Source organism: Clarias gariepinus, chromosome 1 (genome assembly GCF_024256425.1).
Source record: "Clarias gariepinus isolate MV-2021 ecotype Netherlands chromosome 1, CGAR_prim_01v2, whole genome shotgun sequence".
Lineage (NCBI taxonomy): Eukaryota > Metazoa > Chordata > Actinopteri > Siluriformes > Clariidae > Clarias > Clarias gariepinus.
In genome coordinates, this window is record NC_071100.1 from 38,993,395 (window position 1) to 39,019,917 (window position 26,523).

General features: G+C 37.6%; 1 protein-coding gene across 3 annotated transcripts; it reads left to right on the forward strand.

The window, feature by feature from the left end:
• The first annotated feature begins 1,544 nt into the window (after nt 1-1,544).
• Nucleotides 1,545-26,127, forward strand: ranbp9 (RAN binding protein 9). 3 transcript variants are annotated; one of them, XM_053493646.1, is made up of 14 exons: nt 1,545-2,144; nt 8,007-8,118; nt 8,227-8,279; nt 11,677-11,844; nt 15,537-15,559; nt 16,869-17,053; nt 18,699-18,811; nt 20,515-20,623; nt 20,699-20,853; nt 20,934-21,105; nt 22,299-22,420; nt 22,584-22,735; nt 22,990-23,101; nt 24,864-26,127. In XM_053493646.1, exons 1-14 carry the CDS (start codon nt 1,928-1,930, stop codon nt 24,992-24,994), a joined length of 1,824 nt encoding a protein of 607 aa, XP_053349621.1. In that variant the 5' UTR covers nt 1,545-1,927; the 3' UTR covers nt 24,995-26,127. The 3 variants fall into 3 exon arrangements, with proteins under 3 accessions (XP_053349621.1, XP_053349629.1, XP_053349636.1); XM_053493654.1 differs by having other exon boundaries at nt 22,587-22,735; XM_053493661.1 differs by having other exon boundaries at nt 20,964-21,105.
• Nucleotides 26,128-26,523: the final 396 nt, after the last annotated feature.

Here is a 26,523-nt window from a genome sequence, read left to right on the forward strand (position 1 = left end):
TGTTATTTCATTCGTTTGATAAACTCCAATATCGTTCTAGAATGTCGAAAATAAACGAAAACTTGTGTCCAAACTTAAGTTTTCCATAACTTTTAGTAGAATAAACTACAGTGTTAGCTAATTAACTAATAATATCATTACAACACCCATTAAAATGCCATATCACTGTTCCTGGCAGGCTGAGAAGAGTTCACCACCCAAAAAATATTAGGTCAACAGTCATCCTGTTAATTTAAAACAGACTATATAGAAAAGTTACTAGAGAAAAAGGTAACATTTCTTTATCAGCTGTGCAAGATTGCTGATAACTCTTTCACACCTGGATTGTTGTAGTATATACAGTTCATACTCCATCCATCCAGGAACCTCTGTAGTCTAACTAGGGACCGTGGAGGCCAAATGGTGACCACTGTATTTATTCCCTTTTTTTTACGACTGTGGTAGGACCTTTGGACAACATTCACACACTCAATCATACACTACAGGCAACACCAATTAGACTAATCTGCATGTCTTTGGACTGCTTGGAGGAAACCGGAGTACCCAGAGGAAACCCACCAAACACAGGGAGAACATGCAAACTCCATGCACACACATACACGCAAACACACACAGAGACGAAACCAGACCCTGGAGGCACAAGTCGACAGTGCTAACCACTATGCCACTGTACCCTCATATATACACACTGTAAGCATCTAATATTCTCAAATAAGTAAATCTGCTATAATACAGGATTCTATATTAATTTAACAAAAATGTTCCTGAAGTAAATGATCCATTCTATACTATATTAATCAAAGACGTTCCTAAAATATGATATTGTAGTACTGTAATGCCATGTAAGCCCAAGGAACGCAGAGGACATGTTATTGATAGGCTGTGTGCATGTCTGGGCATGCATCAACTCCAGGAGAAGTGTGACTGGACGCCGCCTCAGCCAATCAGATTGCTGCATTTCTCCCCAACAACAAACAATAGATTGTGAGATCTGTGTTGATGTCTATCCAGCCATCCATCCATCTAGGCACCTCTGTAGTGACCATTGGTCACTACATGGTGACTATTGTATTTTTTCCCATTTTTACAACTGTGGTAAGCAATTTCAAGTCAACATCCACACACTACAGGCACATTGAGCCAGGTAGCCTAGTCTTTGGATAGTCTTCATGGGAGGAAACCGGAGTAGCCGCAAGTAACCCACCACGCAGGCAAACATGACCCCTAAGTAAGGATCAAACCTGGGCCTTCGAGGTACAAGGCAACAGGGCTAACCACTAAGCTACCATGCAGCTATATACATATATAACCAGGCATGTAATATTCTCAAATAAGTAAATCTGCTATAATAAACTTGATATTAATTTAACAAAGACATTCCTGAAATATGTCATCTTGCTGTAATACCATGTAAGCCCAAGGCCCACACAGAAGGACATGTTATTGATAGGCTGTGTGTGTGTGTGTGTGTGTCTGGGCATGCATCAACTCCAGGAGAAGTGTGACTGGACTCCGCCTCAGCCAATCAGATTGCTGTATTTCTCACCAACAACAAACAAAAGATCGGAGTGAGAGCTGTGTCGATGTATCTGAATTATATGCCTTAATTCCGCTGCATGACGCCGTAGAGACCGGGATTCATGCTTTTTCGCTTTGTTTCGTCATTTTTGTTCAACGACTTTGTAACAAGAGCTACACTAACCTAGTCGGCCAGGAGAGCGGAGCTGTTTGTGCCGTGCAAACACTTCTTCTCTAAAGCTAGCGATCTAGCTATAACCAGGGAGGGGGGGAAAAGCGAAAAACAGAAATAGTTCGTGCTTTGTGCTCGGTGACAGCAGATAGGGCTCATCGCTGGGGTCTTTCAGAGAGCTGTCCAGCTAAAAGTAGCTGGTTAGCTGTGAGGATTAAACGGAGGAATCCGATCGCGATGTCCGGACCGTCATCGGGCTGCGGCTTTCTGATGTCGGTTGTTGTTCACGGAGACTTGGCTCTCAACGAGCAGGAAAAAGAGCTCAATCAGCGGCTCAGGCGCCTGTACCCGGCCGTCAACGAACAAGAAACCCCACTGCCCAGATCCTGGAGCCCGAAGGACAAATTCAGCTACATTGGCCTGTCACAGAACAACCTGCGGGTGCATTATAAAGGTAGGCAACCTCTATCAACAACAAAGCTAGCAGGCTAACCAAGTGGCTACACTGAATAAGCTGGGTAGTTTACCTGTTAGCAGTGTACCTAATAGCATTGTTAGCACTTGTAGGTGGTATTGCTGAACAAATAAATAGTTTTACATATTGCTATCTACCAATTTACCCGCTATTACAATTAGCCCTTCAGTAAATTAACCCAGGTAATGAGATAATGCTGCCTCTACATGTTTGACAGCCTTGTCAAATTACCCAGCTAGCTAAAATGACTAAAAAAGGAAACTCAAACTATTTAGCCATTTTAGTTTCGCTACATTTAAGTTATTCATTCATAAATGGTAAAAAATGATTTTATTGCACTACGACTGTGGCTGCTTCTCGACAGCCCAAGTTTTTTTTTTTTTTTTAAGAACTAACTAGCTGGTTCATTACTTTTCCACACCAGTATTCCGTCAAACCCCGGCCTCGTTCGCCATGATTTGGCTGCTCATTGGATGGACGCAGCCATTACGTTTCAGTAAACGATGATGAGGACATTGCCTTGACCAATCGGAACGCAGGACTTCACGCAAAACGGGTTGGAGAAAATGGCGTTTAGAGTTTCTTCACTGAAATCCGGAAGTAGCGCCCTGGATAGATATTTTTAGCTAACCTCTTGTAGTTTGTTAGCGAGCCAAATCTTTAAAATTGCGCACGTCTTCGAATATAGGATAACAATCTGCCATTATAAAGTAATAATGTTAATAAAATAAAGTGTCATATTATAAAAATACTGTCTGATATGCTATAGGTAGCTAACTTAAGTCTTTGGCTAAGTAGCATTAGCTCGGCAAGGCCTGCTCGTTTGTTTGGTAATCATGAAGAAGCAGGAATAAACATGGTGCTGGGGGACATCTCGCTTCAGCTAACTAGTCTTACAGTATCTAATAGATTTTCTAGTTCTACAAGAGTGTATTATGCCCTGTGGTCATTTTACTCACCGTGGAAAGACGGAAAGTTTAAATCAAAAAGTCTTCTTCCCATTGTAAACTTGTACTGGCCGACAAAATGTATATTTGTACGTATACATACATGTTTACATTATACATTTACATTTGAATTTACATTCGGTGTACATATATTTATTTTACCACGCACACAATCCCTGCTGCCAGTATTGACTTCCAAGGCCAATTCTTTTCTTTTTACTGAAAAAACACTGACAATATTTTATGAATTTTTTTTTTATTGTCATTATTTATTTAACAAAAATGATGTAAAAAATACTAAGTACCTCCTTACTGCTTCCACAGGATTTAAGAGGGTAAGTTGCAATTATTTGATACAGGTGTGCAGATCTCTATAAAAGCAAATTTTTTTGTTGTTGCTAGTCTGGAGCATCCGGGTGAATGTTAACACAATGACAAGAGAAAAAATCTGACCATACCACACAACAATATAATAAAAAAAAATTGTATAATAAAATAACTTACTGGATAATAATAATTTACTGGAAATATGGCCCATTCCTCCTGACAGAACTGGCGTAACCAAGTCAAGTTTGTAGGACTACTTGCCTGCACACCTTTTCAGTTTTGCGCACAGATTTTCTATGGGATTGAGGACGGGGCCACTCCAATACATTGACCTTGTTTTTTCTAAGCCATTTTGCCGCAACTTTTGAAGTATGCTTAGAGTCATTGTCCATTTAGAAGAATCATTTGTGACCAAACTTTCTGGCTGATGTCTTAAGCTCCTTGTTTCAAAATATCCAATCTTCTTTTTCTAATGATCCCATCTATTTTGTGAAGTGCACCAGTCCCTTTATGAGCACACTGCCCCCACAACATGACCCTGCCACCCCAACACATTTCATGGTTGAGGTGGTGTTCTTTGGCTTGAAAGCTGCCCTCTTTTATTATTATTATTATTATTATTATTATTATTTTTTTTCATTTTAATTCTTTTACTTTCTCCAGACATAACAAATAGTCATTATGGTTAAATGGTTATACTTTTGTTTCATCAATTCAGGGGACAGGTTTTCAAGAAGGTCTTTGTCCCTATGTGAAGGTGCAAACCGTAGTCTGGCCTTTTTTAGGGTGGTTTTGAAGCATTGCTTTCTTCCTTGCCGAGCAGCCTTTCAGGTTGCGTCCATATCAGTCTCATTTTACTGTGGAGATTGATACTTTTGTTCTTGTTTCCAGAGTTTTTAAAAGGTCCTTCGCTGTTGTTCTGGAATTGATTTGTAATTTTCATACCAAAGTATACACCTTCTTCCTGAGTGGAATAATGACTGTGTGGTCACATGGTGTTTAGTGTTGTTGGTACAGATGAACGTAGTACCTTTAAGCAGTTGGAAATTATTTCCAAGAATGAACCAGACTTGTGGAGGTCACAGGTTTTTTTTTTCTTAGGTCTTGGTTGATTTCCTATAATTTTCCCTTGATGTCAAAAAAGAGGCACGGAGTTTGAAGGTTGTTGTTGTTGTTGGTCTATCGTTTGCTCCCGGCAAGGGGTCGCCACAGCGGAATACCCAGTCCGCACTACAACTTGCCACAGGTTTTACGCCTAATGCCCTTCCTGACGCAACCCTCCCATTTTATGTAGGCTTTAAAAATGCATCCGCAGGTCCACCACCAGTTGCCTCAAATGATGTCAACCTGAACTTATCAAAAGCTTCTTAAGCCATGACGACATTTTATGGAATTTTCTAAGCTGTTTAAAGGCCCAGTCAGCTAGCTGTATGTATATTTCTGACACACTGGAATTGTGATAGTGATTTATAGATTATATATATTATAAGTAAAATAATCAATATATAAACAATTGTAGGAGAAAATTACTTGTGTTACACATAATGTAGATGTTGTAACCGACTTGGCAGAACTATTATTTGGTAACACAAAATCTGTTAATCTGTATGTAAATTTCTGACCTCAAATGTACGTACCTAAATACATATTGCCCACTTAATAAGAACACCTGTAAATGTGTGACTTTAATTATGGCATGAATATTGGTCCTAGATGGGCTGGTTGGTGTATTTCATAAACTGCTCGTCTTCAGTGATTTTGCGCACAATAATGCCAATTAACAAATTAAACTAATTGGTAAAAAACGAACAATCCTGTAAGTGGAGAATCTGCAAGCTGAAACACTTTGTTAATAATTGAGATGAGCGGAAAAATAAACAGAACCGATTTGTGCTGGCAGTTTATAATAATTCATGATGACTTGGTAAACCCATGGTGAGCAGGAAAGTATCTACGATCACCAGATGACAATGTAAACAAACTGCTAATGCTAAAAACCTGTGTGGATGATAAAATCAGTCCTAAAACTCTTACTGTATTTATGCACATACATTATTAGCAAGGACATATTTTCCAGTCAAAGGTAATCAAAGTAGCCCAGTTACCAGCAATGCTGCTTGCTCAACTTTGCACAACCTGCCAAGGAAAATTCTATTTGCCTGTTGCTTTTCCAGAGTGTCAGTACCTTCTTCCCTTCAACAACAGTGAATTAACAAATAGCCTGGGAGTTTTGTGATCCTTTATACAACTAAGCAGTCAAAATACTGCAGTTTTTTTTTGTCCTTGTTCAAAATTGAGTCAGTTTAAATAAATAATAATATTTTTCATTAGTGCACATCGCCTAAAATAGTCGATACATGGGCTACGGAGCATTGTTATGCTAAGCAAACATTATCAGTTACTAAAATTTTAAACGTCAATGACTCAATTACCATCCTTGTGAGTTCCTATATTGTTCCAGGCAGCTTGAAACAATCTGGCGATTTTCCTCTGACCTTTCATATTAACAATGCATTTCCACCCACAGAACTGTCATTCACTCAGTAGTTTTTTTACACCCTTCTGTGTAAACTCTTAATTCTTAAAATTCTCAAGAGATAAGGAACATTTCTGGATTACTTAAACCAGCCCATATCCTCAGACGTTTATTTTTTTTTGCCCTATTGGAAGTTAATCTATGAAGTCATTTCTACAGTATCCAGCAATTCAAAGTGCTTAATCTAAAGCATTAGTTAAAAGGATTTCACTGGTTGTATGGCAAAGCCTATTAATCATTTTACTTGTTAACTTTTTTGTTGTTGTAAGGAGAACCTTTCATGTTTACTCAAAATGGAAATTCCAGCTCACTGTGGCCATAGAAGGAGTTTAGATAAAGTGATTAGACTACACTTAGTTTCCTTTTGTTTACTTCCTGTCCAGTGTTTCATCCTGAACGCATTAAATATCCTCATATTGAGCTGATTGTAATATGCTTAGTCATTGTAATGCCAGCTCAGTGATTGGTGTTGTATTTTAATGATCCCTCTGTGGGGGTGATTTGCTATAGAAAACAAAAGCCTATATTCTTTATCAGTATTTTCCGGTGATGTTTCATGTGTCATATAAGTGAAAATAAATCAAAACAAAACTAGGACCCAAAGTTCCAGCTATGTGACAGGTGCTGAGTAACCACACAGACGTTGCTAGTTCGCAGATGACAGGAGTGTGATGGCATTGACGGTGATATTAGCATAAAAGCTTTGGAATATTATCTGCTGTACAGATGAAGAGATGAGTGTGCCGGACAGACTGAAGGACAAAAGCACAGGGTTGGCTCTTTGAGTGGAAACTAGCTGAAGCTAAAGTATAAATTTGCTCAAATTTGGCAGATGACACCCTAAACAAATTAGCCTGTTCTTTTAATCACGTTTAATTTGCACATCAAAACGAAGGTAGATTGTCTGAAGACACACAGATTACTACCAAAGCAGAAAAATAATAAGTCTTATATAATAACACTTATTTTAGAAACATGTAATGTTTGGTCATGCAGCCACAAAAAATATCCAGTACTGTACAAAAGTCTTGACACTCCCAAATCTTTTTATATTTGATTTTAAGTGTAGTCAGCCTTCCTGAATGATTTTTTTTTGGGCTTTCATTTTCTGTACCTGAGCAGTTTCAGAGAAATGTTTTTTTTTTTTTTTTTTTTGTTTGTTTAACCACACAGGGACCTATGAATCATCCAAGGATAAAAAAAAAAAGAAACTTCTAGCTTAAGGAAGAAGACCGGTGCAGATGATGACAGATGATCAGGGCGGTGATTAGTATACTGGTCATGCAAAGTGGTTGGAACTGATGAGGGGGGGAATGAGGTTGCTGCTGAGCTTTTTACATAAAGGACTAATTTTTACAATCTGTCTTTAGTCCTTTTGCAGCAAAACATTTGTTCCCATTTCTTTAATTTATTCTATATAATTTAATGTAATTAAATATAAAGAAATAAGTGGTGGCTCAAGACTTGCACAGAACTGTATGTATAAAAAAATTAGTCAGACCACCTTAAAAAAATAATACAATTATTTTTACATTTAAAATAATGTAATTTTCCATTAGAAATGCAGACAAAAAAAAATACTTGCGATTTATCGTTTAAACAAAAATCATAAATAAATTGAGCCATCAAGAATTAGTAGCCTAAAAATAGATGAAAATAAATGTTTTCACCGTGCACCATTTCATGTGTAAGGAGAGTACATATTGTGTAAATTATATACAGTAACCTGTTCAGTCACAAGCTGATTTGTATAATTCTTTTACCAATCAGTTAACTAATGTCCACATAATTTAACTCGTCATCCTCTGCTGTCTGGAAAGGTTTGTACTCAAATGGTCTCGGCTCAGAAATAACAAATGTGTTTAATTATTATTTAATTATCTCTTCTAATCATTTAAATTTTTTTAATATTTTTTAGGTTCTGATCATTTCTAAATTTGTTACTTACAGACAAAAGATTTTAACCCATAATGCGTTAGAATCCATTTATCTTGATTCAGCACCTTTGATTGTGTTTTTGTCTGTTTTTAGGTCATGGAAAGACACCCAAGGATGCAGCATCTGTTCGTGCGACTCATCCTATTCCAGCTGCCTGTGGGGTCTATTATTTTGAGGTGAAGATCATCAGTAAAGGACGAGATGGGTAAGTAAACCTGATCAACACGATGCTAGAATATTGTAGCATGCATTCTTTAGTGCCATCCGTATACTTTATATAAATGCATATGTGTGTATTTTTATCTTTTATCAGGTACATGGGGATCGGTCTCTCTGCCCAGGGCGTCAACATGAACAGACTGCCAGGTAAAAAACAGACTATTAGCTTATTTGTTTAGATTTTATGAGACAATGTCTGTGTGAAACAGTCTTCAACTGTCTATCACACAAGAATGCAAAAGGCAAGATGTTCATTTATATGAAATAAGGTCAAAAATCTGTTCCCTGCTGATCTAGTGCAACGTTGAGGAAATAAGCGACACCGCTTCACGCTTTCATTTTCTATATTCTATAAGTGTAGGAGCTTGAGGAAGTTTCACTCTGCGATAAATATAGTTACAGATTTCAGTTACAGAATTAAAACTGTTAGGAATTACAGCATGACTTGAATATTTTTTCACTTTTAGATTAACTGGCAGGCTAAGAAAAGAAAATATTCCTATAGTTTCATGGACTCAATTTCACCAAATCTAATTCAGTTGAAGTTTCACCAGAATTGTGACCTGTTTCAATTGATGACTGCATTCATATTTGTGTTTTGACACATGATACATATACCTTGCTTGATTTCAGCCTTTAAAGTATTACCACAAGTTAATCCTGTGCAGGTTTGACTTAAAAGTTTTCACAACTACCAATAAAGTGCATTAGCTGTTAGAATTTGAATAGCAAATCTCTTCATTCATGCTACACTGGTATCATGGTTGCACAGTAAATAATCATCAAGGGAACCTTTATTTATTTACTAATGGCATCGGCCAACAGGAAAAGAGCATAGCATTGCAGGTATGATTTTTTTTTTTTTTATAATGTGGTGAGTCCTTAGGCAGTAATGATCAAACAGGAGAGGGTGAGAAATAGACAGGTGATTAGCCTAGGTGATTTAGTAGGGGATGCCAATTTGTCACAGACAAGGGTGTGTTAACTAAAATATATAAATTATTTTAGAAAAAATAGTTTTTAAGCATTTTGATCTACTATATAACTCTTAACTTGGCTTAACTTAAATAAGGCAACATTCTCCTTAATTTCTCTTTATTCTGTTAAGAGAAAAAATACGTCAACACCAGATGAGCCAAACGTTCTTAATCCTCACCCCAATCTGTTCTTACCCAGGTGAGCTGAATGATAAATCCCAATTAATCTCACATTGAAGACGCTTAGGATCAGCATGTAATTAGCATAGGTAACACCCCTATATTATATGAGGGCCGGTGCGTATTATGCCATGTGCAAGTTGGGGACTAGAATTTGAAAGATGCAACAGAGGGGGGAAAAAGGTGGTAGCAAGAACTACAGCAGACGTGAAATTAAGGTACTTCGAAATGAACTAGTGCTGTCAATTGATTAAAAAATTTTAATGTAGTTAATCACGGTCATAGTCTGTGATTTAATCACAATCACAATTTTAAAATAGATTTACTAGTATAAATATGCAATGTTGGAAAAAAATAAAGGCAGGACAAACTGGTTGAAGGAAACAGATGATGCAGTTTTATAATATCTCAAACATTAACATTTAACAAATGTTAAATTAAAATCTCTGGCATGGGACCTGCACTGCATGCAGTGGCTGGGTAGTATGGGATTTGGAGAAAACGCTTACGGCTGGACTCCTGAGATCCGAAAATCAACAACTTGGAGCCTTAGCCACATGAGCCACCACTCTGACATCTTAAATTTAATGTATTTGTGTAAAAATAGGACACAATTTTATTCAAACCAGTATTTTTCCAGTATTGATAGCATTTTTAAACAAAGCAAGGTCTCTTTATTTTGCACTTATATTCATTCTACAAACATTTTTAGTCTGACCAGTGGACGATTGGTGTTAAACACTGGGCGAGGTTCGTGTCTGAATTGCAAGTTTGAGTCTTGACGTCTTTAATTCTCAGCAGTCAAATACAAAATAAAAGGTTGTATCCACCAGCTGTCTTCCTAATAAAAACACTAATTTTGCTGGCACAAATCAATATAAATCTAATTATCTATCACCCTCCTTCTTGGTTATGGTATAAGGCTAATACTAAAGTATAATTCAAAGCATTTCCATATTTTTTGAGGACTTTCTCTGAAGTTTTCTCTGTCGAAAGCCATTTTCAACCACGTTTAATGTGTTTTCATTGTAAATAAAGTACAGTAGCGCATTCCAGACCACGCTTGAAATGTAGACCTACTACTACAATAACTGATGACATATTGTTGCTAACTATAGTTTATATATGTTATAGTACCATAATACTGTCTCTATCGCAATAACATTGATTTGTAGCTATCAACAACAAGGAAAACATGCTGATTCACAGATAACGCCCAGGCAGATCCTTCGAATGCAGTCTTCACACTTCAAGTCAATGCATTATGTTTAATATTAGAAGGTTTCCTGCATGTGACTCAACACTTCCCCTGGTGAAACAAAGACAGATGTTGTCGTTGCCATGAGTGACCGATGCGGTCAGTCACGCAGATTTTGTCAGTAAGCACGTTCGTGGATGTAATCAATCAGCATACCGTTATATTGTAATCAGGTTTCCATGATGAGCACCTCCATATGATTTTAATTCACAATGTAAAGCGTAATGTGCCATATATGTAGTTTCTGAGATGTAAAAAATTAAAGTCGTCCAGTAAAAAAAAAAAATTTGGCACCACTTGCTAAAACAAATTGTCCTGTGTTTAAGGGAATACAAAATGCATTGTGTAAAAGTCATGACTAGCATAATGTGTGAAAACATGAGATACTCCAAGCTTCATCCGCTGTCAGTATCCGTCCTTTTGGTACGACATTTTAAGAATTCAAATTGTATGGAAATTCTACTTCTTGGAAAACGTCCCCTGTTTTTTTTCTTTTTTCTTTAACATTTAAATGGACACCCGTGATGCGCTAAGCTTTCTCATTTGTACATTTGCCCTTTCTGTCAGTGTTTGTAAGACTTCCAGTGTTCCTATGCTGTTTAGCTGCATTACGTCTGTAAGGGTGCGTCCAAAAGAAACTTTCATCTCTTGCTTTGAAGTGACAATGTTATGTTCATATATGAAGTCACTGTAAAATGGTGACACCCAGGGTCAATCCAGCAAGCAGGGTGGATCCTCTGCAGCTTACCCGAGAGATAAGCATTTAAAACACACTCCCTGTTAGGCTTGCTTCCATGATGAGTGACGTGTCACGAAATATTGTTATCGGGAACTCGTCAAATGTATCAGCTTCACCCAGACGTCTCACTGAGTAGACCACAGCGATCAAAGGCACGTTCTGCGGAAAAAAGCTTGACTGTTTAAAGTACAATGTTTTTTCAAGGCAATCCTATAATTCTTTTACTGTAGGAAAGTACAGGACCAAAAGAAATCCATCTAGAAATGATGACATAGAAGATTCGCTATCTAAAATCCCTTTTGCAAAAAATAAGAGGTACACGCTGTCGATGTGCGCATCCATCATGCACCATGTGCGCTTTCTCTGATTGCTGTGATTTTATCCTTACAGGCTGGGACAAGCATTCATACGGCTATCACGGAGACGACGGACACAGTTTCTGCTCATCCGGCACAGGGCAGCCGTACGGGCCGACATTTACCACAGGCGACGTCATTGGCTGCTGCGTCAACCTCATCAACAACACCTGTTTCTACACAAAGAACGGCCACAGTCTAGGTACACAACGTCAGCCATGATGTGGTGTTCACTTTAAACAAACTATGTTTGTTAGCTCAGAGTATCCTCCTTCTTTTAATATATGCCAACTCTAGAACATTCTATTATCTAGCTTTATGTAAGCGGTTTATGTAGGATTTCACAGTTGGAAACAAGTGCAGATTTTTTCATTTGGTAAATTTCTTTAACTTGAAGTCAAAGTTTATCACCATATCATTCACCCTTGTCTAGTGTCCCTAACGAATATAAATATACAGCTGTAATTTAAAAATGCAGTACAGTATTATTAATTGTACTTTTTTTCTTGAGTGAACGAATATGTCCAATCTATAAAGGCCCCACCTCCCAAAAGCTGCTCCAGTGGCACAAAGCGAACATAAAACTTTGGTGGTTTTAATGTTAATAGATGTTATGTTAAGGCTGATCATTGTATATATTCAGTATGCTTATACATGTACTGATGTTATTTGTGCACATTAGCTACCTAAATATTATTATTATTATTATTATTATTATTATTATTATTATTATTATTATTATTACTGTATTGTAACATGGCCACATATTTAGAATTGTTTCAAATTATTACATTTAAAATCGGTGCATGTATTCTCCTTTATAACTTTAAAATTAATTCCTTAATATCAATAAGGAAATTTTAATTAATATGAAGTCACGTGACCATTTATATTTTCACATAACACTTAAAAGATTATCAAGAAACATTTGTACATACAGTATGTCTAGTTTGTACATTTGCACGTTTCTAATAAATAACTTTAATCGTGTAAAATCATGACAGGTTTTATACAAACTTGCACTATAATGATGCAGAATTCTCAAGCCTGATTTGTCAAGAATATGTTTATATTCTTGACCAACTCGGTAACAGTACAGCTTTGATATTTTTACCATCACTGTTTATTAATGCGCTGATCTAAGAACATTTTTGTCTTCAAAGTAACAACTAAGTCATTTAGACTTGGATGACTGACGCTTCACAGAATTTAAACCCAGTAATAAACCCAGTTCAGCTTAAGTGGAAAAATGTAAAAATAAATAAAAATATACAGTGGCTTGCAAAAGTATTCGGCCCCATTGAACTTTTCCACATTTTGTCACATTACAGCCACAAACATGAATCAATTTCATTGGAATTCCACGTGAAAGACCAATACAAAGTGGTGTACACGTGAGAAGTGGAACGAAAATCATACATGATTCCAAACATTTTTACAAATAAATAATTGAAAAGTGGGGTGTGCATAATTATTCAGCCCCCTGAGTCATACTTTGTAAAACCACCTTTTGCTGCAATTACAGCTGCCAGTCTTTTAGGGTATGTCTCTACCAGCTTTGAACATCTAGAGACTGAAATCCTTGCCCATTCTTCTTTGCAAAACACCTCCAGCTCAGTCACATTAGATGGACAGCGTTTGTGAACAGCAGTTTTCAGGTTTTGTTGCCCTGGCTTTATGTTTAGGGTTGTTGTCCTGCTGGAAGGTGAACCTCCGCCCCAGTCTCAAGTCTTTTGCCGACTCCAAGAGGTTTTCTTTCAAGATTGCCCTGTATTTGGCTCCATCCATCTTCCCATCAACTCTGACCAGCTTTCCTGTCCCTGCTGAAGAGAAGCACCCCCAGAGCATGATGCTGCCACCACCATATTTGACAGTGGGGATGGTGTGTTCAGAGTGATGTGCAGTGTTAGTTTTCCGCCACACATAGCGTTTTGCATTTTAGCCAAAAAGTTCCATTTTGGTCTCATCTGAACAGAGCACCTTCTTCCACATGTTTGCTTTTTCCCCTCACATGGCTTGTGGCAAACTGCAAACGGGACGTCTTATGGTTTTCTGTTAACAATGTCTTTCTTCTTGCCACTCTTTAATAAAGGCCAACTTTTTGCAGTGCACGACTAATAGTTGTCCTATGAACAGATTCCCCCACCTGAGCTGTAGATCTCTGCAGCTCGACCAGAGTCACCATGGGCCTCTTGGCTGCATTTTTAATCAGCGTTCTCCTTGTTCGGCCTGTGAGTTTAGGTGGACGGCCTTGTCTTGGTAGGTTTACAGTTGTGCCATACTCTTTCCATTTCTGAATGATCGCTTGAACAGTGCTCCGTGGGATGTTCAAGGCTTTGGAAATCTTTTTGTAGCCTAAGCCTGCTTTAAATTTCTCAATAACTTTATCCCTGACGTGTCTGGTGTGTTCTTTGGACTTCATGGTGTTGTTGCTCCCATATTCTCTTAGACAACCTCTGAGGCTGTCACAGAGCAGCTGTATTTGTACTGACATTAGATTACACACAGGTGCGCACTCTATTTAGTCATTAGCACTCATCAGGCAATGTCTATGGGCAACTGACTGCACTCAGACCAAAGGGGGCTAAATAATTACGCACACCCCACTTTGCAGTTATTTATTTGTAAAAAAATGTTTGGAATCATGTAGGATTTTCGTTCCAGTTCTTAAGTGTACACCACTTCGTATTGGTCTTTCACGTGAAATTCCGATGCAATTGATTCATGTTTGTGGCTGTAATGTGACAAAATGTGGAAAAGGTTAAGAGGGCCGAATACTTTTGCAAGCCACTGTATACATACAGTATCTTACAAAAGTGAGTACACCCCTCACAATCACACAATTTTAGCAACTACCACTTTATTTTACGTTCTCAAGGGACAATACCATAAAATGAAAATTGGATATACTTTTACAGTAAATCTGAACTGTTATACAAGCTGCACACTGACTACTGTACTCTAACAATAAATCAACATGTAGACTTCATTGTCTAAATAACTGGCAACGAAAACGAGTGCACCCTGAGTGAACATGTCAAAACTGTGTCCAAAGTGTCAATATTTTGTGAGCACCATTGTTATCTAGCACTGCCTCAATCCTCCTGAGCCTGGAATTCACCAGAGCTGCAAATATTGTTCCTCTCTTCCATAATGATATCACTAATCCAAGTTTTATTTCTATAGTATTGTCCTTTGAGAAGATGTACTAAAATGTTTGCTAAAATTAGAGAGGTGTACACACTTTTGTGAATGGCTATATGTACTGTTTATATATACTGTGTGACTGTGTGTGTGTATAGAATCAGCAACAAAAAATTTATTATAAACCCTTCAGGAAAAGAAAAACTTGTATAAATATTTTAATATTAAATGTATTTATTTTTTTTTTAGATGTGACAATATATGATGATATTATTATTATTATATTATTATAATGTACATTATACTATTTTTCTTTACCTGAAGAGTGTGTACATTATTTTTTTTTGTTGAGATATCTGTGTAAAAGTTTTTCGAAGGAGGCTCCACTGTCAGCGCTTTGTAGAAAGATGTTCCAGGAAGCTCAACAGAACATCAGAACAACAAAGGAGATTGTACTTCGTGGTTAGTTGTTTGAAAAGGGTTTAAAAAAAAAAAGGCTGTTAAAGGAAAGACTGTTGGTACATACGACAGGAAGCGACAACAGGAGCTTACTTATCCCGTCCAAAACAATAAATTGAATTATGAACAAAACAAGTTTTTTCTTTTTATAAGTGTAATTAGTTATTACCAGTTTTTTGTGGAATATAATGAAATGTGTGTTGTGGGGTAAACCTTGTGTATGAAATGTTGATAACGTGAATGATCTTTGTGTATTTATATATATTAATATTGTGGTGTTGTTTTTTTTAGGTATAGCTTTTACAGATTTACCCGTAAGTATTTTTTTTGTTTTTTTTATTATAATATTTTAGCAGGGTTTTTTTTATTGTTTTCAAACGTATTTATAATAAGTATTCTTAATCCTTAATGTTGGCATGAAGAACAGTGATTTACTACTTCATATCCTGTTACTGATATTTATTGTTTTTAGCAATTTTTTTTCCTTTTTCTATGATTTTCAATACTCTCAAGAGATTTTGCTCAAATGGTTGGACTGCATGGCTTTTTACAAACATTTTTTTCAGACAACAAAACAAATGTCTGCTTGAGTCTAAAACAATCACTCATTGAGGAGAAAATGAAGTTGGCATAACTCCAGCATTCATGTTTCGCTGAATATGCTGTGAAGTGCATTTGGTATTCAGCTTTGCCCTTTCTTCTTATTGGACGATGAAACATTGTTGCTTCCTTTAGATCTCTCTTTGTTATCCTTTACATCCAGTCAGGGGAAGTATATACTTAGATGAAACTGTTTAATGTAGAGACACTATTTCGAACATCGACACTTTACACCATGCACAGAGCTGATTAAGAGAGTACATATTTCATAATAGAAATGGGTGAAATAATTGATTCAGTTATGAATCACGATTCTTTTGTGTGCCGATTCAAGTGTCGCCACATTGACTCCAAAATCAAGTTTTTACATTTATAATAGAGATGCATTGGTCGATCAATTGGCTATTTTTTTTTTTTTTTTTTTCTTTGCTTGATCAGCCGTGAAAATCAAACTTGGACATACAGTAAATGATTCTGTGTCAAGAACACTAACAGGAATTGTATATAATATATTTTTTTTATTGAGTCACATCACTTTGTGAGCAACTTGTACCAAGCTTATACCAGTCCCGAAACCATGCGAGCACGATTTCGTCTTGAAACACTTCATTAAGGCATGGGTGTGCTCTGTTCAATTTTACGTTAAATGTTAAACTCTTGTATTGAGAGTTCATTTGTAGTGTTTAGAAAACGAATATATGAGAAAATACACGATATAAGGAATGGACTACATTTTATTACTCATGTTCAATTCAAGGTATAAAACTTTTGAAAAACTTTTGGCAACTATTTTTAAAGTGGTCTAATTAAACTGGTCTTTTAAAATTGTAACAAAATCGGAATAAATAATTTCATATTAAATTGAGATGTTTCCAAAATCCTGATATAGAATCGCAATATTAATCTTATTGCCACTTGGGTATCATGATTATATCGTATCGGGTAGTAGTTGGTGGTTCCTTTCTATATTTCAGAATTTTTTTCCTTCTTTTTCTCTCTCTCTCTCTCTCTCTCTCTCTCCAGCCCAACCTGTACCCGACAGTGGGTCTTCAGACTCCAGGAGAGGTGGTGGATGCTAATTTTGGGCAGCATCCATTTGTATTTGACATAGAGGACTACATGCGTGAGTGGAGAACCAAGATCCAGGCTCAGATTGAGCGTTGCCCAATTGGTGAGCGAGAGGGCGAGTGGCAGGCCATGATTCAGAAGTGAGTATTCTCATGATGATGATGAATATAATCATCATTATGTCTATTTCAGGACTTCTTAAAGAGTTTATTGTATGTTGGGTCAAATAATAGGGCTATAGCTGTGGAAAGCAGCACATTACACTTATTGTCATACAAAAGCAAGAGATCCACAGTTCATGACGCTTTTACAGTCTTTGTGTAAGAGCCCATAACAGTAGGCACTTCATACTTGTTGTTTAGGATGAGAGGTACTGTGCTTATTTATGTGTTGCACTGCACCATATCAAAGTCAGAAGATGGCTTTTACATCTAATTTAGATCAGTACCTGGATTTGATATCTAAAGGGGCATTGAAACCTGTTTCTCAAAAAGGGTGCCAGCACAAGCAGGTGTGCATCGCATTTGCGTTTCGTAAGAGCAGGGACACATTAGGATGAGGTAGGATTCAAACCTGAAATGAAGCCTGTTTGCTGCAAAGTATGACATGGATGTTGTTATTTATAGTGTTTCTAGCGCATCAAATGTGCTGGACATTTGTAGTCTAGTGTGTATGTGCCCCCATACGCGCTCACACACACAATTGCTTACTGTTATTATTTTAATGGTAGGAATGTCAGCAGCTTGAGTTGTTGCTATGGTAACACAATTTCCCCACCTCCTTTTCAGAAAGCATCCTCTGATTACAAAGCATTTTTAAAATTATTCTAACCTAAAGCATGGTTGAATGCTTAAATCTGATTGGCTAGAAGGTACTTATTATTTTTGTAGTAGTTCCTGCTCTTAAAATGAACATTAATGTGAATGTTCTTGTTCATTTATGTTATTGTTTCTATAGTAACAGCTCATACACAGGCACCTGCATGGCAAATGCTTTTCATAGTCTGCGACAAATAATAAACAGATTGACAAACTTGTTTTTAACAGTTATTTTTATAATGGTTAATGTGATGTATTTTTTTTTGTTCAGAGAGGTTTATTTAAGATTCGTGGAAAAAGTCTTAGATGTGCACACACTCAGTTTTGGTACCGCTTTCTATTTTATCAGTAAGATGTTTTTGCTGTGTGTGTGTGTATAAGAGAGTGAGAGCGAGACTAGTAAGGGAATGACTGTATCGCAGCTACAACCTAGTCAAGAAGAGGAAATAACTTGTCAGATGTTCCACAAATAATTACATATATACATAAACTTAAAATGCATGATTATCATTCTTTAAGAAAATTAAACATTGTAATCACAAATTGCTTTGTGGTATAAGCAAAATAACACACCATGCTGTTATACAAGAATAGACCAACTTAGTGGGGGTCAGGTATGAGTGAAGTCCTCATATGCCCCCTGGTGGACACTATTTTTAATTAATAGCATGGTCTGTTGCGTCTTATAATTAAAAATTTTTTTTTTTACTTATAAAGAAAAAACTATTCATGTTACAAATATGGCATCATTGCTCCTTAGGGATAAACTTATAAAGCTAGAAATGTTCACTTTTGAATTATTATATATTTCTGTAAAGCTGCTTTGTGACAAAGTCCATTGGTAAAAGCGCTATACAAATAAAATAAAATTGAAAAGTCTGAACAACATATAATGATAACTCAAGTGCCCTGCACTTCTGTAGCAGTACTGTACAGGCTCTGGTGTTGAGCTCTAATCTTTTGACAGGATGGTGGCCTCCTACTTGGTCCACCATAGTTACTGTGCAACGGCCGAAGCCTTCGCCAAGTCCACTGACCAGGCCGTGCATGAGGAGCTCGCTTCAATCAAAAACAGACAGAGTGAGTTGTCACACCAGTCACATGATCAAAAACAGTTACTTAATACAGTCATGTCTAAAATTATCAAAACGGCATGGCTAATTCTTTTGTTTTCAAAGATGCTTGTGTTTGAGATCAAAAAAACAATGAGCTGATCCATCAGAATATAGGCTTTTATTTCCTGGTTTATTTATTACATTTTTTTTTTGGTCTGTTGGCCAGTCTAAACATTTCCACTTTCCCCCTGAACATGTTCTTTGTAATGTTGACGCTGTGTTTCGGGTCATTGTTTTGATGTATGACAAAGTGCCTCTGAATCAGATTGGACGCAATTCCCAGATAGGATGTTTCTTTAGACTTGAGTTCATTCTCCTGATACCATCATCAGTTACATCATTGATAAAGATTACTGAGCTCATTCCAGAAGCAGCCCAAGACACAATACCACCTCCACTGTGTTTGACCCATGAGTTTGTGTTTCATCATCCTCTCTTTCTTTCTTCTTCAAGCAGATCTTTACACATTGCTTTTGCAATTACTTTTACTTTACTGTGCCTAAGTTGTTTGCATCTGGAGGTATATTTGTGCTCTCAAAGTATTTTTAGAACAGTGGATTGTGTTACCCCTGCTCTGTGGACATTGCTGATGACAGCAACTGTTGGTTTGGGGTGTTTCTTCGTTTGGGGGTTCTTATAAAAGCTACATTTATATGGACAATATTGCTTGAGTCTGACTGAAATCGTTTTGTTTAGAGATCCAAAAAAGCATGTAATGTATGTAACTGGCCTGGCGTATGCAAAGTGGTTCTACCTTCTGCAAAGTGTTAAATCTACCGGAAATATAACAGAAGATGGGGTATCTTCAACTTTGAGGAGCAGTGGCTCTGATTGATTTTTATGTTTATGTCTTCAGTGCACAGCAAATTTCTGAGGTTGACAAATTGGACAAATTGGGACAATCAGCTTATTATTGTGTCCCCGCTTATTCATTCATAAATACAAGTAGCTTCATGAACCAGAGCAAGAAGAATGGCCCACCTTTTTTTTGAGAATGTTCCAAAAGAAAACCTTTCATTTGGTAGCTCTGTATAAGCTTTATGATGGTGCCATGCACCATGCTGCTTCTGAATCACACCACCTGTTACACTATACACACTAGCAGAGGCACAGCCTGGTTGTTGGTAAAATAATTTGAACTAGGCTCATTGCTTAGCCTGCATTTGTGACAAATGGTTATTACCGAATCAGGAACACACAGGTATGTGTAAGTAATACCAAAAATAAATTCAGCATAAAGTCATCATATAAAACTCCTGCTTTTACTGCATGTGGTCACCTCGCCAATTAAACACGAGTCGAGTTGAACAGTAACTTTACTTGCTCTAAATATTCTAGCCAGAATATTGAATGCCAAAGAACTTTGGACTTTTTGTTGAGGGCTCAAACACAGTGTGCTACATTAGAACCTCTGTTCGAAGAAGATAAATGTTGTTGTTTATTTCCAGAAATCTGTATTAATGCACATGACTGAGTAACTAGCTTGCCATATGTTGTGACAGTATGTCAGCTATCGCTTTTTAGCCTAGACATTTTGTTTTCTAGAAAACAAGCCATGGGACTTGGGAGCACCCTGGAGTGATGTTTACTTTTGTTAGCTAATGAATTTATCCTTTTTCCACCCGAGCATGATATATGCACTTTAACAACTCGCCTGTAATCTCTCAGAAATCCAAAAGCTGGTTCTGTCAGGCCGAATGGGGGAGGCCATCGAGACCACTCAGCAACTCTACCCAAGTCTGCTTGAAAGGAACCCTGACCTGTTATTCATGTTAAAGTAAGTGTTGCCAAATCACATTGCTGGGTAAATATAGTATAAATGAGTAAGCATGACTCATTTTTGTCCACATAGAGTGAGGCAGTTCATTGAAATGGTGAACGGCACCGACAGTGAGGTACGCTGTCTCGGTGGTCGGAGCCCCAAGTCCCAGGATAGCTACCCTGGATCTCCCCGCCTTTTCAATAGCCCCACCCACAAAGCGACCGGCTCTCAGGCCTACCCGTCAGGTATAAACATTTAAATCTTTTGCTTTGACTTCTGACTTCTTGTTTCCTCAGCATACCTATGCTTAAAATGTGTCTTAAAGGACTGTCTTTGGGATGTTGTCTGTCTCCAGGTTTTGATAGTAACTGCTGTAATGGAGTGTCGTCCAGTAAAGCTCACTCCTCAGCACACAGCCACAAACCGTGTCCCGTAACCACGGGCAGCGGTGAGCTGGGGGTTCTGAACGGCAGCCGCACACAGCAGCCCAGCATAAGGTACTCTTCAGTAACCCACAGTCAAACTGATGCTCTTTAGCGTTGAAGCCTAGTTATTAAAATTTTGAGTTGATGTTGAGTTTCTTCTAAAGTTGCATTTATTAAATATCAATTTTCATCTTAAATTCCTTTAAAATGATTTGCTGTGTAGCCAATATTGAGGTATCCTCGTATAGGAGCATGTCATCCTAAAAACCGACCCCTCATAATGTGTGACCACTTCGTAATGCTGTTGTGTTCACTCTAGGTATATGGCATATACAGCAAGTTCCTTACGTACGCACTTTCGAGTTACGAACTTTCAGGGTACAAACTTTAGAAGATAGGAACATGCGTTTGCATGCGTTTGGAGTTAGGTCAAATGTCCGACCTACATTGTCACGTTCATGCAGCGTGCATCCTCTGGAAGTGCAGTACAAGCCCAGGATGTGTAAAAGCGCGACGATGAAGCTGGTACTGCTTAGAAGCACTAAGTAATAACAATGGAGATAAAACTTAGAAATAATTGAAAGAATGGAGCTTATTCTTTTAACATAAATCATTCAACCATCTGCATGATTCTACAGAACACTGTGCTGTAATATACTGTGTATAGCCAATTGTGTTAGTATCCTAGTACCTAGACAATTTTTGTTGGACTTGCAAACAAATTGGACTTATGAACAAGCTTTCGGAACAGAACTCCTTTGTATGTAGGGGACTTACTGTAATGATATTTTCATTTCAGCATAGTACATTGCCAAGACATCTAGCAACGTTTCACTTTCTGCGTAGCAGCGCAGCAATCTAAGGTTGTTACCACTCAAAAATGCCAGACTATCAGTAATTTACGCCCAAATAATACTGAAGAGGAGCCGGATATGCAACTGAATGATTTAACATTTTTGCACAACTCCTCTAATATTAACCAAAACTCCATAAGAACCCACTCTCTTTCTCTCTCTCATGTGTGAGGTCCCTCACTTTCTTTCATTGCAAATTGTGGATTTCACTTTCTGTAATTGCAAAAAAGTGGATTTTGTTTTGCATTTATAAACTCAAACACTAATAAGTATTCACTATTTATTGATTTTATGATTTAAACGAGAATAGATTTGAAGTGTTTGTATAAAATACTTCTATTATTTACTATTATGGGGCAGAACATAAGCAGTAAGAAGACTTGTGTGTTTTAAATGTTTGGCTTTATGCAGTAATGATGTAGAAATGGAGGTGGATCACATCTCTAACGGAGTGTCTGAGTCCTCCTCAAATGGCTTCTTGAATGGGAGCACCACACACACGGCGGACATCGAGGACTGCGAGGCGGAGATGGGTGAGATGATGCATAATACTCTGTTTTATTTTAAAAGTAACTTTTTAGACACTTTGCAGAAGTAACATCTTAAATAAAAATAGTAAAGTAACATCATAACATTGAGTTGAGGGACGAATGCAGTGACCAGCATTAGATCCTTACATTGTTGCCTTGCACGCAGAAGTAGAGTCGGCTCAGTCCAAGAGGCAGCTCTGCGGGGGGAGTCAGGCTGCCATTGAGAGGATGATCCATTTTGGCCGAGAGCTTCAGAGCATGAGCGAACACCTCCGCCGTGAACGTGGCAAAAACTCCGCCAACAAGAAGATGCTCAAGGTACTGAAGCGTACAGCATTTTATTGCAGAAGTTAATTAGCACAAAATATGTGTGCGTGTATATAAAAGTACAATTTTAGTCATAATGTGGTAAAAAAAAAAAAAGAAAGGCAACACTGAGAACATGCCACAGAATTCCAGCCTGAATTAAAAGCATAAAATGAATTGCACTTTATAAAGTGATTCTCTGCTGGTTCTGGTTTTGTAGATTACCCTTATTTTTGCACTTCCTTTTTTTTTGGCTGTGTATGCAGGATGCTTTTAGTTTGTTGGCATACTCAGATCCTTGGAACAGTCCTGTGGGCTACCAGCTGGATTCCATCCAGAGAGAGCCAGTCTGCTCCACACTCAACAGTGCAATATTAGGTAAGACTGCATATAGAATGTTTTTAACCAGTGTGTGTGTGGTGTGGTGTTTTTTTTTTTTTTTTTTAAGTCAAGAAAGCAAACTCAAATGAACTCTTGGAAATGCAAGAAAAATGTCTAACCAGCTAAGGCACACTCTCGCACAAATGTACAGTGATCCTGCTACCAGTTAACCTGTAAACATACAGGAGTCAACTGTAGTAAAATGAGACTTTGATAGTTATTATGCTGGAGGGAGTTGCAGCATTAACCTGGAGACCTATCCTTTATGTAGGTCTACCTGAAAGGTGAGGATGTGTGCACATCAGAGCGTCACTAATTAATAAAACTTTGTATCTGCGCATCATATACCCACATGACCCATATTCATGCTTTTTTTTTTTTTTTTTTTTACTTATTCATTTGATAATCTGCTTATGTTATAGAATAAAATAAAAACTTGCCCTTGATTTTTCCAGTCTGTTGACTCCAAAGAGACTGGGACGGTTGCCCAGGTTAAATAAACAGATGCTCTATGATGTATTACCATTCGCACTGGTACACCCTAGGCTCCATGAAGAGCAACATCTGGCAGGCACTCTAGAGCCGTGTTTACCAAACTTTGTTTCTAGGGAAAGTTTTTAAAAATGACAAACCCAAATTATGACCCAGTTCACAATATGCATTATTTATAAACCATGAGAAAAGTTTATACTGTATGTTGCATAAGTGAATGTTACTGATTAATGAATTACCATTTACACATCACCGTATTTCATTTAATGGTAACCCAGTAATTTCTAAGATACATAGAGTATGATAAATCACAACTTCACAATCAAACTTTACCAAATAAATGCATTTTTAGGTGGAGTTCTTTCTTTATAGCTTTTATGGCTATATTAAAACTAGATAAGATGTTTAAGATGATTTTTTCCCCTAAGAACTTTAAAACTAAATTTGGATTTACTTGTTTAAGAACTTCACATTACATTTGAAGTGACTAAATTCTATTTTTTTTAATACTCTAATGTGATACAGAAAAGATTCCCCCCCCCCCTCTTTTTTTTCTTTCTTTCATATGTGGTCCTAGATCGGATACAATATCCAATGCATAATCTTGCGACTTGAGATGATGGGCACATCGAAATTCATGCAACCTTTTTTTTTTTTTTTTTATTATTTTAGTTTTTGCCTCTGCAGGTGCAATTATGTTTTAGAAAACTAACCAACTCCCTGTGTGATTGGAAGGTGAACTACAGACATAAATGGCACCAATGGCGACCCAAATAAAATTCTCCCGGGCACTGGAAGCTACCCAGTGTTTTGGGAAGCAGTGCTCTAGAGCAGGCTAAACTGAAGGTTTTTTAGATTTAATTTACAGAATACTGGAAACCATTGGGGCTGATTATACTGATGGCTTTCTTGGACCAATAAAATAATTTTGGGTCAGATCTGATGGTGGGATATCTGATGGTTTGGTGCTGGGTGTCAAGTCTTCTGCAGAATGAGGTGAAGTGGATGCAGGTTTTTGTTCAAACCAGGCAGATGCCACACCTGGTAGTCTTTTAGGCCAAGAACGGCTAATTAAGCAGTTAGAATCAGGTGTGGTTTCTGTTTGGTTGGAATAAAAGCCTGCACATACATCACGTTCTACAGAAGACTTAACACCACTGGTATAGTATAACTTAAAAAGAAAGTTTTTACTCATAAAAAGAAATAAAAGACTACATGCTATGAAGACTTGCACTGATCTGGTGTCTCTTGAATGTGTTTGTTGCAGAGACTCATAACCTGCCCAAACAGCCCCCTCTGGCTCAGGCTGTGGGTCAGGCAACTCAATGCCTGGCACTTATGGCCCGCACGGGCATCGGCTCCTGCGCTTTCGCCTCAGTTGACGACTACCTGCACTAGCCCCTAGAGAAGTATCCCTTTAAAATGGTCATGCAGCACGGTCTGCAACACCCCGACTCAACCTGGCCTCTCGAACATCTGGCCTGTCTCTAATCATGACCCAGAGCGCCTCATAAACTGGACCCATTCCAAATCCTGACTCTGACTCTCGCTCTCTCCAAGAGACTGGATCCTTTCCACACAGGTCATCCTGAATCTAAAGACACATCAGAAGGATCCCTTAAAGCCAAGCAAATTCCTGACCCATTACACCTTTTGATTTTCCTTTTTAAACTGGGAGAGGGAGGGGGGGATGTGTATGTGTGTTGCGGGCTCCGATTGTTTGTTTTCTAGTTTGAGGCATGAGACAAATTTATTCTGAATTAATGTTATAATTAAACTTGCATATAAGATTATATTTGTTCTCGATTGAAAGCTGGCTAAAGTGAGCACGAAGGCCCCCCTACAGTTAACATTCTGCTGTTTTTAAGGTGTCTGCTTGTGTATTTGTTACAACCCCATCACACCTCTCCTTTTTTTTTTTTTTGGAAGCTATATTAACATGCAGAGTGGAATATTTTAGTTATCTAAACAAGAAAAAAAAACAGTCCAACAAAGCCGGACTTCTCCTTTAGTGGTGGTATTTAGTATAGAGAGTTAGTGTGAGCTGTATTTTTGAGTTAAGCCCTTCTTTGTGCAAGCCACCCTCCCTCTGCCGAGTCTGCACAGCAGGTTTGATGCAACGTTTTGGACACTTGGACTTGTAACCATGTGGATGTATATGGCTGTCCCGGGTCTGTCTCCGGACCGTCCTCATCCAGGCCGACGCTCACCACTCTCACTTTTCTGTACAGTGCAGCTCTCTGAAATACGCCTAGGCTTGTATTTATCGATCGGACCTGAGTTTTGGATAAATTTCCCTTGTGCATAGTAACAAAAATTATTGAAGGTAAAATCTGTTATTCTACACTGCTTGATAGATACAAGCCCTGGCTGAAAAGAGGAAAGCCTGTTCCTGGTTTTCTCCTGTGTTTCACCAGCCAGCCCTTATTGACCATCACTACGTTACAAAAGCAAGGAGAATGATACAGTATTGTCAACAGCACTGTCTTATCATTTTCAATAATAAAATACAAATACCCAGGTGGACAAGACACGTGTCCGGACTGCTTTCTTTCAACTTCCAGTTATATTAATCGGCTGTATGTTACTGGTTATGTATATATTTATCTATATCATCATAGTGAATAAAACACCAGGTACACCACCATTCAAATTGATGCATTCAAATTACTACCATTACAGATTGTGACTGACAGCTGTTAAAACTGAATTAATCCGATGGTCTCCCAACATTCACTATTATACTTTTATAGAAACATTGCTTTGGGGTTGTGTATTTTTTCATGTTTACTTTCAGAATTTTTAGGACGTACTGTTTTTACATTTAGCCTTGGACACACAAAGCATTTGACCTGGTCACTATAAAGAGTGTAAAGACCTTCCATTTACATATTCAGTCTTTAAAGGTGGTCCACCCTGGAAGTGTT

What these genes read in the sequence shown, in the direction of transcription:
- ranbp9 (XM_053493646.1), top strand. Translation starts at nt 1,928, where the DNA reads ATGTCCGGACCGTCATCGGGCTGCGGCTTTCTGATGTCGGTTGTTGTT. An exon ending in TTCAATCAAAAACAGACAGA is followed by an intron (nt 18,812 to 20,514) that starts GTGAGTTGTCAC and finishes GTAATCTCTCAG; the next exon opens with AAATCCAAAAGCTGGTTCTG. An exon ending in ACACAGCAGCCCAGCATAAG is followed by an intron (nt 21,106 to 22,298) that starts GTACTCTTCAGT and finishes GGCTTTATGCAG; the next exon opens with TAATGATGTAGAAATGGAGG.